The sequence below is a fragment of the Rhinoderma darwinii genome, chromosome 6 (genome assembly GCF_050947455.1).
Source record: "Rhinoderma darwinii isolate aRhiDar2 chromosome 6, aRhiDar2.hap1, whole genome shotgun sequence".
Classification (NCBI taxonomy): Eukaryota; Metazoa; Chordata; class Amphibia; order Anura; family Rhinodermatidae; genus Rhinoderma; species Rhinoderma darwinii.
This window is the reverse complement of record NC_134692.1, coordinates 44,130,115-44,146,581: the sequence shown is the minus strand read 5'-3', so window position 1 is coordinate 44,146,581 and position 16,467 is coordinate 44,130,115. Positions and strand designations below refer to the sequence as shown.

The 16,467-nt window shown below is 41.8% G+C and overlaps 1 protein-coding gene across 8 annotated transcripts in view; it reads right to left on the bottom strand.

The window, feature by feature from the left end:
• Positions 1–16,467, bottom strand: part of LRRFIP1 (LRR binding FLII interacting protein 1) — a 105,524-nt gene that overhangs the window by 20,300 nt on the left and 68,757 nt on the right. For 5 of the 8 annotated variants that reach the window (XM_075829620.1, XM_075829621.1, XM_075829615.1 and 2 more), the window contains 8 exons: positions 15,638–15,721; positions 12,469–12,513; positions 12,252–12,311; positions 11,327–11,404; positions 9,028–9,063; positions 7,554–7,679; positions 2,516–2,686; positions 1,470–1,562 (listed from right to left, as the gene is read on the bottom strand). In XM_075829620.1, coding sequence (XP_075685735.1) covers positions 1,470–1,562; positions 2,516–2,686; positions 7,554–7,679; positions 9,028–9,063; positions 11,327–11,404; positions 12,252–12,311; positions 12,469–12,513; positions 15,638–15,721 — 693 coding nt within the window. Of the gene's footprint in view, positions 1–272; positions 366–1,469; positions 1,563–2,515; positions 2,687–7,553; positions 7,680–9,027; positions 9,064–11,326; positions 11,405–12,251; positions 12,312–12,468; positions 12,514–15,637; positions 15,722–16,467 lie in introns of all 8 variants that reach the window. The other 3 variants (XM_075829622.1, XM_075829618.1, XM_075829619.1) reach the window with 3 other exon arrangements.

Here is a 16,467-nt window from a genome sequence, read left to right as displayed (position 1 = left end):
ACCTTATACGACTCCATTAGTGCCCAAAAAAATAATACTAAACAAGAACCTTTTGGAAAGGTTTCCCACATGCCAGGATCCTGGTTATTCATATTAAATATAAATCTCTTGCTTGGAGCCATATTACTGTTGTGTGAAGGCAGCATTCAGGTTCCCTTCACACACGCTTGGAGGGCCATATATAGTCCAGACTATTTTTACTTTTGAGGACTCATTAACCTCCAAGTCATTTCCCTGTTCAGTTAACAGAAATCCTTAACAAGGATTCATACCCCTATTTTTTTATCTTTCCACTCTATGGTTTCTTTAAGGTCACAGATCTCACGGTCACTGATTTCTTGTTTCTGTTGCAGTTGGCGAATTTCCTAGTGGTCAGCAAAGGGCAGCAGGAAAAAAAAGACAAAAATAAAAACAGGAAATTCAAGAGAGATCAAAATGGAAAGACTAGACAAGACAGAAAAGAAACAGGAATCACCAACAGAACAAGGTGGCTAACACACTCAAAATATATTTATCATTAGTCCTGAAGGCCACCCCATTCTGCAATTCCATAAGGACTTCATGAAAACAAATAAAACTTGACTAAGGCCTCATTCACACGGCAGGGTTTCCCGGCCGTTCATAAATCGGCAGGCACCCGGCTGCATTGGGAATAATAGACCCCTAATGGGGCTATTCACACGACCGATTTTTTGACGGCCTGGAAAACCGGCCGTCAAAAAATAGGACATGCTCTATTTTCGCCCGGGTACCCGGCCGCCCGGCTCCCATAGAAGTCTATGGGGCCGGGTATTACACGGCCATCACCGGGATGTGTCCCGAGTGATGGCCGGGTTTTCCGGAGCTTGCGCTCTATCTCCTCCTCCTCACAGCGCAGAGTGCATGTGAGGAGGAGTTGATGCCATTCTGACGAATGGCATCGCTGTACACTGTGTGGCAGGGCCGGGGTGTACAGCAGGTGGAGGGAGCGCTACGCTGGCTCCCTTCCCCTGCTTGAAAAGCACCCTGGCCCGGCGACACCTTCGATGGCGCCGCTAGCAGCTGCTGCGGCTGCTACTACTGTAGCGACGCCACTATAGCAGAGCGGGGAGGTATCTCCCCGCTCTGCTATGTGCTAGTTGCACTTTAGCTCCTTGAAGGAGCGGAATCCCCATGTTTTCGGGGATTCCGCTCCTGGACAGAGCGCTTGATGTCTCTGTCCATATCTGGGCAGTGACATCAGGGGAAACTCCTGAAGCGGAATCCCCGAACACATGGGGATTCCCCTTCAGGAGTTGCCGCTGATGTCACTATCCGGATCTGCCCGGCCCAGAACGGATGCAAAACTTAATGCAAACCGGCCGGGCAAAATGGCCGATTTTACCGGCCGACACTCGGGCTCGGGAACGACCCGGTCGTGTGAATCCCGCCTAATAGTGTAATAAAACGGGTAGTATTTTATCCGCGTAAATCAGTTTCTCCTTCCTCACCGTCATCAGAGCCTCCCTTTGCTCCAGGGCCTCCTTCATCTCAGCCAGTTGGAAACGGAGGACACCCTGATCGTGTTTCTGCCGCTCACACTCCTGCCAAGAAAACAAGTAGCATTAAACATACAGAAACAAAACATGTCTACTGTGCATGGTTTGTTATCCTTGTAATAACAGAAAAACTAATAGGAAATCAATTCACCATTTCTGAACAATACAATTTAGAAACACTGAAATGACGCAACCACTTTTGTCAAATCTGAGTAGTTGAAGGTCACTGATAAACTTCAAGTATTATGAGGAATATTGCATATGGATATGAATAGTAGTTTAACAACATGGCAATTAAATACGCTTTCAATTTTCGATTAACATTATGTGGTGTTTGCTTATAATTAGATGCAGTTTTTTGTTTTTTTGTGTGTACTAGAAGAAGGTTTGGTCGGTCTCGTCTCAGACAGGATGCAGGACAATGGAGAAGATGGGCAGATTCTGAAAGAGTCATGAGAGGATCATCCGACGGAGGTAAATTTCAAAAGAAAACAGAATTGACGGAGACAGTAAGTATTTTCTAAAAAAAAAACAAAAAAAAAACGTATTCGCCTGGAAAACGGTCTTCAGTGACTAATGGCATTAGTTAATTCTAGGGAAGCATTTAGATACCTATTTTTATATGGTTATATACAGGAGTGTATGATGCAATCATTTATTGTACATGTGTTGTGATATGTTGCTACAGTACAAGTATATAAAATGCCATAATGTAGTCAACATAGCTCCACTTACCACTAGGTAATGGCTGAAAGCAGTGCAACTTGACATTATATCAATACGTTTTTGTGTTTTTCTCTATTTGTGATTTCTTTACTACTTCTAATGTCTGTTGATGTGTTAGCAGAAAATGAAATGTCGGAGAAATGTCTGGCTGTCAAATCAACGGTTTGCTGGGGGTCTCGGGAGTTGGATCGGCTAATTGTCCCAGCTGCTCCCATATTATAAGCGTTGTCTGTCCCAAGGAAAAGGGTTTCTAAAGTGGATTCCAAACTCACTTTCTGCTTGTCTTCATACTGACGCCTGGATTCTGCCAGTTCTTCTTCCAACTCCTGCAGAACCTCTCGTAGAGTGTCCACTTGATATTGCAAGGATGTTTTCTCATTGTCTAACTGGGCATTTGTCACCATAGACCTCTTATACTTCTCCTCCACTTCTGCCAACGAGTCCTGAGAGACAGAATATAAACGTGTCAGCTAATAATAAAAACAAACATTTAAAATTAAAAAATAAAATTTTGGCTATTAGTCCAAACAAATTAGTCTAGCAATTTAAAGTGAAGGCTTAATAGTGGAGTTTGGCTGCACACCTTAGACATACGTCTGTTATGCCCTGTCAAAGATTAGTGGCACACAGACTAGTACCTTCATCTCCTTCAGCCCTTGCATGTATCTGCCTTCTACATCCTCAATCTGCTCCTTTAACTCACTGATCTCCTGACAGAGGGACAAAGAATGCATAGGAATAAAGCAGCAGACAAAACAAAGTATGAAAGAAAATAGAAGAAAGCAAACACGTCTCGTATGATGTAGAATTCCTACTGGGGATTAGTTAGAACGTCACATGTATCTTGAACCAGTGGCAGAAAGATTAGCAGATTTGGGGCAAGACAGCTGTGCACAGCTGGAAATGAACTCAGCTGGAACCGAAGACTTACATAGTCCAGCCACTCCCTAATCTTAAATGACATCAGGATATTAATGAGAACATTTAAAAGATTCCAAACCTATAAATTTGTTGTGGTTACAACAACGTCAGCAAGAAAGATATAATTTCTGGCCAAGATGAGTTACAATTTCTGTTTTATGCAAAAGTCATAAAATCGACACATTTATTACCAAAATCAGTCACTAATAGACAAGCGGTAAAAGTGGTAATAATAATAATAATAATAATATGACTGAACAAATCAACAATTACTTCCCTTAAAAGGGAATATTTTTAATGCAAATAAAATAGAGGAAAAATAAACTGAAATGTGTTTTGGAGTCTGGACCAGAAAGCGATCCATTTCTAATTTGCATATGTAAGGTATGCCATAATAGAAACAGGCGCAAAAAAAATGTCATTTTCGAAAGCAAAACTGCACATATCAAGTAGATTGATGGAATATTCCTAAAGTATGTCATCAGCGTGAGTTCAACTGCTGGGACCAAACCATTCAGGAGGACAAATGGAGAGCAGAGCTCAGTTAAAGGGTAACTAAACTTGGTTGAACTTGATGGACACGTCTTTTTTTCAACTGCACGAACTTTAAAAGAAAACATTTGATATATAGTGACATGTCAAAAGTTTGAGAACTGAAACCCCCACCGATCGCTAAAACGAGCGGCAGAAGCGCTCGGGCGAGCACTGGGCTGCTTCGTTTCTGATAGTTTCTGCTAAGCTTTCGTCTGAGTGGTGTACGGGCTCAATAGAATGTCTATGAGACCCTACACCGCTCGCTTGGCTTTACGAAGAAAGCCAATCAGTGACGAAGCAGAACAGCACTCCCCCGAGCAATTCTCCACACCTGGACCCCACTGATCAAAACTATTATAGCACTGGGATCTGGAGGACGACGGGAATAAGGGGAGGTATGTGGTTTAAAAAAAAAAAAAAAAACATCACATGTCCTTTTTCGCCTTGAATACAGTCCCTTGGTATTATTTATTATTACACTTTTTGTGCGGGTCCAGACCCCTTTAAAATATCCTCTTTAATTGCATTATTGTCCAACACACTCTTTTACACTGGCCAATGATCAGGTAAGGCCTGGTTCGCAGATGCGTTGTAAAATTCCGATATTCTGCTTCGTCGATCAAACCCATTAACTTCAATGGGTTCCGTTGGGTGTCCGTGATTTTTCAGGTCACGATAGCGCAGCATGCTGTGCTTTTGTCTCTGGCAATCTCCGGTAATCCCTGCTGGATCTGCGACAGAGGCCCCTAACGGAGCATCCAAAGCAGATGTGAACGAAGCCTAAAGGACTGTTCACGCCATTGCAGTTTAATTCAACAATTAAGCAACGTAAACAATGCTGCAGCTTATAATGAAGAAAGTCGCAAAATATGTGGCTCAGATTCTAAACAAGACAGCAGGTGTCTTAAAATTTCGGAGAAAACAAGTTTTAGGTAATTTGAGAAACTAAAATGAAAAATAATTGAATCTAGACAGGCAGTACAGGAAAACAATACCACAAACAGGTTCTAGAACAAATAGGTCAAGAGACAAATTCTCAAATCCTCCATTCTCAATTAGGAGGGTGGGGAATGACACTCCGTAGAACACAGTGCTGCATTCACTGACTTAAAGAGGCTCTGTCACCAGATTATAAGTGCCCTATCTCCTACATAATGTGATTGGCGCTATAATGTAGATAACAGCAGGGGTTTTTATTTTGAAAAACGATCATTTTTGAGCAAGTTATGAGCTAGTTTAGATTTATGCTAATGAGTTTCTCAATGGACAACTGGGCGTGTTTTAACTTTTTACCAACTGGGTGTTGTACAGAGAAGTGTATGAGGCTGACCAATCAGTGACTAATCAGCATCATACACTTCTCATTGTTCCAGCCCAGCATGATCCACAGCACAGTGTGATTGTGCAGTGAAAGAAGCTGGGCTGGAACAATGAGAAGTGTATGATGCTGATTAGTCACTGATTGGTCAGCCTCATACACTCCTCTGTACAACACCCAGTTGGTAAAAAGTAAAAACACGCCCAGTTGTCCATTGAGAAACTCATGAGCATAAATCTAAACTAGCTCATAACTTGCTCAAAATTGATCGTTTTTCAAAATAAAAACCCCTGCTGTTATCTACATTACAGCGCCAATCACATTATGTAGGAGATAGGGCACTTATAATCTGGTGACAGAGCCTCTTTAAAGGAGTTAGAAAACCCATTTTCATATATCTCTATTAGGAAATTAGCTAATAGAAGGGGGTCCCTTGTTCAGGATCCTCATCTCCACCAGAGTGGTCACAAAAAGCATCTCTCGCTCTGGAGGATCTGTCCTGTATTATATAGACAACCTATTGATTTGAATGGGGATTGTGTAATACTTCAACACTTTTACACGGGTCAATGATCGGGCAAACGAGTGCTCGTATGAACGCTCGTTCCCGATCATTGCCCTGTGTAAACTGGGCAACGATCAGCCAATGTGCTCATCGGCCGATCTGCTCGTTATGCAGCAATAAATGTTATTCGTCAGCAGCACATCTACCTGCCGACATGACTAAAAGGTATGGGGACGAACGATTGTAGTAACGATCGCTCGTCCCCGTACATAACCATTAATTGCTCCTTGTGAAAGGAGAAAACGAGCTGCCTCGTTGATCGGCGACCTTTTCTGCCAAGTTTCCGCACAGCTAACTGCTGATTGCTGGGGGTCCCAGCAGGGGGACACTTTGTGATCAGCTTATTGTCAAGGGACCAATTATTGTAACAAGAAGAGATTGGCCAAAGCAGAGGACCACTTTAAGGGAAAAACATAATAAAGAGGTGGTGGTAAACGTATTAGTAGTGGAGTACCTGGTTTCCAACATTTCAGGAATAATCAGTTTGTGGTAAGCATTGTACTACTCTGATCTGGAATGGAGAGAGCCCCCTCACTCTTATATGTGTTGTATTTCTTTACAGATGGGCTAAATATTTGTGCCACATGCACGAAGACAGCAGTTGGAGACATTTTTATGTTTTTTTGACACAGACATGTAAGTGGTCACGTGGCTTAGATTTCATAAAACGTTTTTCGAGATATGTTGCATGTCAAACATTTTTCTAAAAACAAGACAAAAAAATTGCAAATCAAATATTATTCATTATTGTGTAAAATGTGATTACTGCTAAAGCAAACACCATCACAGTGGAGTAACCGCCCAATTATGAATATCAGTAGAGTAAACTTTGTTTTATTGCCTACAAGTCCAGTCACTCCAGAAATAACTTATTGCTGCTAAGCAATAGAAATCAAACGCAAATTCCAAAAGGAGGTCTCACCATCCAGGGATCCCTACCACTTAAAGAGGCTCTGTCACCACATTATAAGTGCCCTATATTGTACATGATGTAGATTACAGCAGTGTTTTTTTATATAGAAAAACGATCATTTTTGAGTGAGTTATGACCTATATGAGCTTTATTCTAATGAGTTTCTTAATGGACAACTGGGCGTGTTTTACTATATGACCAAGTGGGCGTTGTACAGAGGAGTGTATGACGCTGACCAATCAGCGTCATACACTTCTCTCCATTCATTTACACTGCAGATATCGATATAGCTATATCGCTATTTGCAGTCACATAAACACACTATAACGCTACTCATGTGTCATGACAATGAATATACATTACCTCCAGCCAGGACATCATGTGTATTCATTCTCGTGACCACTTCTGTAGCGTCTGTGTGATTTACAGCATAGCAGGCGTTGTCTCGTGAGATTACGCTGTAAACTGTCATCCACAGTGAGATCTCGCTGTGCTGTGCTGTAAATCACACAGACGCTACCGAAGTGGTCAGGAGAATGAATACACGTCACGGCTGGAGGTAATGTATATTCATTATCAGGACACTGCAGTAATGTTAGTGTGTGTGTGTATGAGGCTGCAGATAGCGATATAGCTATATCGATATCTGCAGTGTAAATGAATGGAGAGAAGTGTATGACGCTGATCGGTCACTGATTGGTCAGCGTCATACACTCCTCTGTACAACGCCCACTTGGTCATATAGTAAAACACGCCCAGTTGTCCATTGAGTAACTCATTAGCATAAAGCTAATATAGGTCATAACTCCGTCAAAATTTATCGTTTTTCTAAATAAAAAAGCACTGCTGTAATCTACATTACAGCGCCGATCACATCATGTACAAGATAGGCCACTTATAATGTGGTGACAGAGCCTCTTTTACAGGGATCACTAGACAAAAAAAAGAGAGCATGAATCAGCTTAATCTTGATACTACAGTCCATGTGGCAGCTCCTCACAACATTCTAAAGTGGATATACCTGGAAGCTTCTTAAAATTGCTGCGCTTGCACACTCACCTTTATTTCTCGAATTGATGCCTCTGTATCGACAGATATGGAGGTGTCTCCGCTTCCCCTACGTGAAGATGTCCCACCCAACGAAGCAAGAGTTGCTGCAGACAAGCTAGAGACAGGTCGGCCACTCTGGGACAGAAGGTAAGATAAATTATTGATGTAATATAGTAAAGCTGTTACATAACATGAACTACATTAAAAGGGTTAAACAGGATGTGACATTTTTTTTTTTATTAGGGGCTGGAAATTAAATAAATAAACCAAAAAAAACAATGCTTACCTATTCTTGCCCCCCAGTGATCCAGCGCTGCTGAGGCACCGCAGCCAATCAGAGGGCTCAGCAACCATATGTTGTATATCTGGCATTATGCTAGAAATACCATTGGTCACCAAAGAGCCCAGCTGAGCCCTCTGATTGGCTGCAGTGGTTACACTCTACGTGCATATAAACAACCACCAGGAGCGCCGCCGGAGCCACAGCAATGGATCACCGAGGGAAAGGATAGGTAAGCATTTTATTTTCAGCCCCTAATAAGAAAAAAATCACATCCCTTTAATATGCCATCTAAAACTTAAATATAAAAATGTGCAATTATTAGTGTAAGGACATAAAACACACATTTTGTTTAAATATTGCAGCTTTTCAGCAGCTATTGAAGAGCGGGGGAGAGAAGGCAGAGAGGAAGCTCAGTCTTTCTGTAGCCATGTCCTTGCTCACGGCTCCGAACAATGATTTCTATGTTATTCTTGTAGTTCTATGTAATCTCTGTAACTCGTTTTTAAAGACAATACCCAAGTCTCTAAAAATGTTAAAAAGTAGGGCCATACATTTCTTTCCCAAGATCATCCCAGGTGACTTGCTTTAAAATGTGTGATACAGCCAAGATAAACGGTGACAAGACACACGGGTAGGCTGGGTTCACACGAGCATGTTCGGTCCGTAATGGACAGAACGTATTTCAGCCGCAAGTCCCGGACCGAACACAGTGCAGAGAGCCGGGCTCCTAGCATCATAGTTATGTACGATGCTAGGAGTCCCTGCCTCGCTGCAGGACAACTGTCCCGTACTGTAATCATGTTTTCAGTACGGGACAGTAGTTCCATGGAGAGGCAGGGACTCCTAGCGTCGTACATAACTATAATGCTAGGAGCCCGGCTCCCTGCAGTGTGTACAGTCCGAGACTTACGGCCGAAATACGTTCCGTCCTTTACGGACGTAATGTGCTCCTGTGAACCCAGCCTAAAGAGTGAGCGCTGAACGCCACTGCCACAGTTCCCCTGAGAAGGACGTGTTAGTAGCACCTTAGGAGAACAGGGTGACCACGTGTGAAGAGTTGCTAGCTTCCTGTCGTTTTTCACTAAAGTGTACTTTTTACGTTTGTGGTCACTAGCAAAACAATGAAAGTAATGAAAACTACATAACATATTCCATTCCAGCACGGTTCTATAAATGTAGCTAAAAAAACAAAACACTCACCTTATCTGCAAAGTCTTTATCTGATCTTTCCTCAACCTGAAATATTAAAAAATAAACAGAAGTTAAACTCTGAACAGAAAGGTTTAAATCCTGGGTGTATTAGTACAGCACAGGCAAATATCCGATGTCCTGTTATGGTTTCTCAGGGCAGTAACATACGTTAATATTAAATAATAATAATAATAAATAAGATGGAAGATGTGCTGAAATTTTTTATGTCACCCACAAGAAAGTTTCCGATTAGTTGTTTGGTTCGCTACACAAAATGCTGTCAGCATTCTAAATTTTACGTTATCAACAAGCGAAAGCCACACAATGCACTTCATGCCTCCACACGCACTAACTCTGCTTATTGAAGGAGCAGACACATCCTCAATATGACTCTGTGCGTGGACACTGCCACTGGTGGACCCACGACGCAATAAAGACGGGCCAGTGGGTTCTGAAGACTGATTAAAAGAGGAAATATGTGCGGTTATGTATATGGAAAACGTTGATAATCAGAGGTGGAAGCACATTTGGCATAAGAACTTAATATGAGTGGACTATATTAAAAAAGGTTGACATTCTACATTCAGTTTTTATCATTTGAACCAAAAATAAATAAATAAAATAACAAACATCATCTTGAGCATTGCAAGACTTTTGTGGCTCAGCTCATGCAAGTGTCATTTAGGTTTTTATCATACTATTTTAAATGATCACTATCCTAATCACAGAATGCATAAAAATGAAGTGGATTCATTCACAACATATTGTAGCATAATGAAACCTTGCATAGCTACTTGACTTTCATCACATACACAATATTTAATCATATCTACATATAGGTGTGACGGCCGCAGACCCCTTTCATCCTGCCGATGTCTTCCTCCCCAAGGATGGCAGCACATGCAGCCGTCCTGGCCTGCAGTGACCACTAGGGTGCGCGCATGAGCTCATTCCCGGCCTTAAAGGGCTGGCGCGCACACGTTAAGAATGGACTAATTACTCCCAGATCACCCTGGACTATAAAAGGGCCCTGCCCCTTCACTCCTTGCCTGAGCATTGTTAGTAATTCCCATGTTAGTCTTTGCAAATGGTCCCTTAGTGTTTACCCTGTTCCAGTGTTCCCGTGCCCTGCTACCTGTATCCCGTGGTGTGTTATTGTTCCTGAGCCTGCTAGTGATTGGAGTAGTGTTCTGCTGCTCCTGTTATCCGCCACGTCTGGCGCATCCTACTGCACCTGCTGTCACCCGCCACGTCTGGCGCAGCCTGTCATCCGCCACGTCTTGCGCAGCCTGCTGCACCCACCTCCATCCGTGCTAAAGTCTCTGCCACTGTCTGGACTATTCAGGTAACGTGGTGCTCGACTTTTTATTGTTTGGGTGCTGTGTTTGGCCAGCTGCCTCCACGCTACAGCGGTGCGGCCTAGTGGGTCCACATACCCACAGACCGTGACAATAGGTAGTGGCGCGGCACAAAAGCTGTACCATTACTGAGCCACAAAAACATGGCAAAAATAAACCCACACAATTTACTGCAGTCTCTTTAAAGAGGCTCTGTCACCAGATTTTGCAACCCCTATCTGCTATTGCAGCAGATAGGCGCTGCAATGTAGATTACAGTAACGTTTTTATTTTTAAAAAACGAGCATTTTTGGCCAAGTTATGACCATTTTAGCAGGTAAGTCGATGTAGCTACTTACCTGCAAACGCTGATGCTGCTGCAGAATCAACTGTAGCCTCTGGTGCCGATGTGTCCTCGCTCGTCTGACACGATGCAGGACCTGTGAGTGACGTCACAGCGTGATCTGGCAGAAGCTGGGCGTTCTGAAGAGAAGTGGATGATACTTCTCGTCAGAACGCCCAGCTAGTAAAAAGTATTAAAAACGCCCCGATGTACGCACATAATACACGCCCACTTGGACTTTTACTTTTAAACACACCCACTTGGACTTTTGCAAGCCTCATTTGCATAACTACAAAAATGGTCATAACTTGGCCAAAAATGCTCGTTTTTTAAAAATAAAAACGTTACTGTAATCTACATTGCAGCGCCTATCTGCTGCAATAGCAGATAGGGGTTGAAAAATCTGGTGACAGAGCCTCTTTAACCAAAAACGTTGGCAACCAATCACACCAATGTGTTCAAGGAAACGCCCCTAGTACTGCTTCCATGGAACATCACAATCATACATTTTCCTAAATTAAAGTCAGTAGGAGAAGAACACAGCCTTAATCCCATGCGAACGAAACCCTTACACACAACACTTTAGGAAGAGGCATTAAAGAAAGGACAGAATAAAAACAGTCCTCACCACTGGGCTGGCACGGGCAGAGCTGGCACGAGAAGAGGCACGAGATCCAGAACCCAGGTAACAACTGTACTCAGAGGGCTTCAATAGTCACGAAGCACAAAAGTATAAGGAAAGGAACATCAGCATGACAGAAAAATAGAAACAAAAAAAAAAGGAGAATGACCAGATATATAGTAAAATGAATATAAAGAGGTCTATAAAAGAATGAGAATCTGAACGGAGCAGGATGGTGCCCCTGTTATACAGTAGGATATTTCAAGGCTATTATATTTACCTGAACAATAAGTCCTAGCCTTTTCTCCATTTACAGGCCTGTCCAACTAGTCCTGCTATGACAACAATAAGCTAAGTGCCACGCTAAAAATAATCAAATGGGCAAAAGGTTCTCAGGAATACAGCTTAGATAAACATTCCTCTTATTGAAATGCTCTGCGAGATGTGTGTTAGGGCAGCACCAGTGTGAAAAGAACGTCCAACTCAGCTATTTGTTTAAAGGCCGACTGCACCGCAAGTACAAAGCGGATATAGAGAGAGCTGCTCATTTCTGTCTCATGTATCAAAATGTTTCTGCAGAGAAATAGTGATCACAAGGGCAGACATATTTCTAAAATTGCTATTAGGAAAATGTAAGACTTTGGGGCCGATCTATTAAGCAATCTACGCCAGATCTTTGGTCTGGCAAAGTTGTAATTTGCGCAACAGAGGTATTTTTTTCCTCCAAAATTTGGAGACTTGTCTTTGCACGCTGCCTTTGTCACTTTTCTGGAAAGTGGGGGGGGGGGGGAGGAGGGATTAGTGAAAGGGCGTGGCCTGCCGCAAATTTTTGTTATGGAGCAGCAGTTGTGCGAATTCCAACCACAGCATCTTAAAGTCTAATATACAGATTATTGTAAAGGAGAAACATAGGCAAGGATAATAATCTCACAGGTCGTGAACTTGAAGATCGACGGCTACCGCTGGTGGCACCCTCATCATACAGAGACCCCTACCAGCAAGGAGAAGAAGGAAAGCAAACAGTCAGCTGGGGTACAATGATACAAACAGATAAGGGAAGGAAACAAAAAGTCATGCGGGAAAATGTAACTTAAAAGCAAGGAAAGGAAAGCAAAGAATTATAGTGGATTGACTAAGAGGTGACCCACCCGCTGTGATCTGGAAGGTAGAGAGTTGCAGTTCAATAGTGATGGCTGGAAAGAGAGGATGAAAGTGTGAGGCAAAAAGAAAGAATTTACTCCTGTCATCATGATAATGATGGACAGGATCAGCATCAATATAAATTGAGACATCACACTACATCATACATATCAGGGCAGGGTTATACAGCCTGTGGCTTTCTGAGATGTACTAGAAGGCAATCTCCACTACGTGACCATGTAAAATTGGAAGGGGTCCATACAATTCTACAAAATAATTTTTAAAAAAAACTGAGCATGCCCAATGCAACAACCGAATGTCTTTGCGGTTATAATATAGACTGAAAACAACAAAAGAGTACGCCCAGATAACTATGTATGGATCTTGTCCATGAAGAGCAGACTAGCCAATCTGTCCTAAAGGGAGAACACACAACAGAGGTCTCATTCAAATGGCCATATTGTAGCTGTGTTTAACTCCGTATTCAGTCTAACGCCCGGACCCCTCCTCCCTGTGGTTCAACTGAACACACCGCACCATAGATCCCCAAGGTGCTCCAAGTATACTTCAGTAGAACCCCGGGGGCTCTGGGTACGAGGGATGGAATACCGTTAAAAAATGGGGACAATACTTCCATCTGACCGAATTTATATACTTACCAAAGTTACACGATAGACCGTCATCACAAAAATGACCCAGTTCTGCGACTCCCCATAGAGAAGTTTTCCATGTTTACATGCTTAAACTACAATTGTAGCAGTAATGATAATAATCAGGTCTGGAAAATGTTAAGAAATTTTATGCAGATAAGATCATTTAAGCCAATGGATCAAATCACAAAAGACCATATAAATACAAAATTCTAAGACTGTGAATGAGATTAAGTTGGTCCACTGAACATGCTCAGTTCTTTTTTTTTCCCCTCTTTCTAGATCTATGTATAGAACCCATTTAGTTCATTAAGAACAGCCTGTAATTGGTGAGAACCTCAAACATGTGTTACAACGAGTTACTGCCAGCGTAAATGAATAGGTTTCATGAGATGATGCTAGCCGGGAATCATAAGAATTATGTGAATACATCTTAAAGAGGCTCTGTCACCACATTATAAGTGGCCTATCTTGTACATGATGTGATCGGCGCTATAATGTAGATTACAGCAGTGTTTTTTTATTTAGAAAAACAATCATTTTTGACGAAGTTATGACCTATATTCGCTTTATGCTAATGAGTTTCTCAATGAACAACTGGGCGTCTTACTTTTTGGCCAAGTGGGCATTGTACAGAGGAGTGTATGATGCTGACCAATCAGTGACAAATCAGAGTCATACACTTCTCTCCATTCATTTATACAGAACATAGCGATATAGCTATATCGCTATGTGCAGCCACATAAACACACTATAACGTTACTGCAGTGTCCTGACAATGAATATACATTACCTCCAGCCAGGACGTGATGTGTATTCAGAATCCTGACACTTCGCTAATACAATCCCGACACTACAGCACAGCATCAAGAAGATATCCATTCGCTTGAGTGCTTGGGTTAAGAAAGATTTGTTTATTATTTTGTTTTCAGTTTTATCTTCACTGAAGTAAATCTTCACAAGATTTCCGTAATTTTTTACAGGTGATTTTTATCAACGTTTCGGCCAAACCAGGCCCTTATCATAATCGCTTAAACTCTAGTAATGTAGATGATGACTACTCCTACTGCACAGTCTTGGATTTATGATCACTGCTCTAGCAGTTTGATATCATCTTGTTCAAGATGATATCAAAGAGCAGTGATCATAACTCCAAGCATGTGCAGTAGGAGTAGTCATCATCTACATTACTAGAGTTTAAGCGATAATAAGGGCCTGGTTTGGCCGAAACGTCGATAAAAATCGCCTGTAAAAAATTACGGAAATCTTGTGAAGATTTACTTCAGTGAAGATAAAACTGAAAACAAAATAATAAACAAATCTTTCTTATCCATTCGCTTGAGTGTTTGAGTTATCTTCTTGATGTATATTGTGTTACCCAAACCCGAACCCTCATAGCACCTGAATATCTTAACCAGGAGTGCAATCCAATTTTTTTTATACTACAGCACAGCAAGCGTAATCTCGTTTGAAATGACAGTTTACAGCGTAATCTCGCGAGATTACGCTTGTTGTGCTGTAGTGTCGGGATTGTATTAGCGAAGTGTCAAGATTCTGAATACACATCACGTCCTGGCTGGAGGTAATGTATATTCATTATCAGGACACTGCAGTAATGTTATAGTGTGTTTATGTGACTGCAGATAGCGATATAGCTATATCGCCATGTGCTGTGTAAATGAATGGGGAGAAGTGCATGACGCTGATTGGTCACTGATTGGACAGCATCATACACTCCTCTGTACAACGCCCACTTGGCCAAAAAGTAAAAAACACGCCCAGTTGTTCATTAAGAAACTCATTAGCATAAAGCTAATATAGGTCAAAAATGATAGTTTTTCTAAATAAAAAACACTGCTGTAATCTACATTGCAGCGCCGATCACATTATGTAAAAGATAGGGCACTTATACTCTGTGGTGACAGAGCCTCTTTAAATGATATGTTCACCTTTGCAATACATTTTTTTTTTAATCTAATGCAACTAACAATTAAAAATGAAGCAACTTTGCAAATAGTCTTGATTAAAAATCTCCCACAACTTTGTGTCTAAAGCACCTGTGCAGACCGATGTGTCTCCATGGTAACAGACTACAAAGAAACCATGTGTAGTTTGACCCTGCAGTCACACTCTTGTCTGTCCTTATACTTCAATCTAACATACTAAATGTAGGTTAGCAAGAAATATAGGACAGATGTAGGCGAGTAGGACTGCAGGACTACACAGAGTTTGTTTGTAGTCTGCAACCATGGAAACCAATAAAATGGTTGCAAAGGTGTGCATAGTTTTTAAAACAATCGGTACCCGGGCTTATAAATTGTTACTCTATCCAAGAACTATAAACATTCTACATATATAAGCTCGTCCAACATGTGAAATTGCCTCAAAATTAACAAAAATAAAAATCAGAAATTGTAGTTAATCACACCATTCCACACAAATATAGCCAGATAGGCCATTCAATAAGTTACACAGTGCACTATACAAAAGCCAACCAGAAACAAGAAGTGAGCGGAAAGGAACAGACCCGATTTCCATTGTGTACCGACGGCTGCTGAGACTTGGCTGTGAGTGGAGCACTGGCCAGGCTGAGGTCAGAGTAATAAGCGCTCTATACAGGAGAGACAGGAAGAAGCATGACAGATGGAAGCCGTTCAGTCAAGACAGACAGACAGAGACAGACAGCGTTAACCTTTCAACTTCAGGGCACACGGACATGCACTGCATCACAAAACAATTCCTGTTACCATTGAGTCTCTATTGTTTATAAGGAAATGACAAGAATATAAAATCATATTGTTTAATTGATGCCACAAATGACTTTAGCATTAGTTGTTCCTAATATTTAATGTATGTGAAATCTGCTGGAATACAGAGCCTCAGGACGGGAGCTTTCATTTGTTTGTGTGACATTTTTTATTGACATGTTTCATGGAATTCGTGAATAACTTCATCCAGCATCTTGTGGATATAAGAAAACATATCTTAGGGCTCCTTCAGACGAGCGTATAACTCGTCCGTGTGCTGTGCGTGAAAATCACGCACAGCACACCGACCCATTGATTTCAATGGGGCCATTCACGCAGCGTGTCCGTTGCGTGAAACTCACTGCACGTCCTATATTGGTGTGTTTTTCACGCATCTACGCGCCCATTGATGTCAATGGGTGCGTGAAAATCAGGCACAGCACACGGATGCACATGTGTGCTGTGCATGATTTGCACATCAATTCCATTGAAGAATAAGAAAACATGTGCTTTGCAATCAATAGTAATGCAAACGGAGGCTATGGTTTCCGTTTGGCTTTTCGTTCATCAGTTCCTCCAACGGAAATGTCCAATGGAACCCATGAACGGA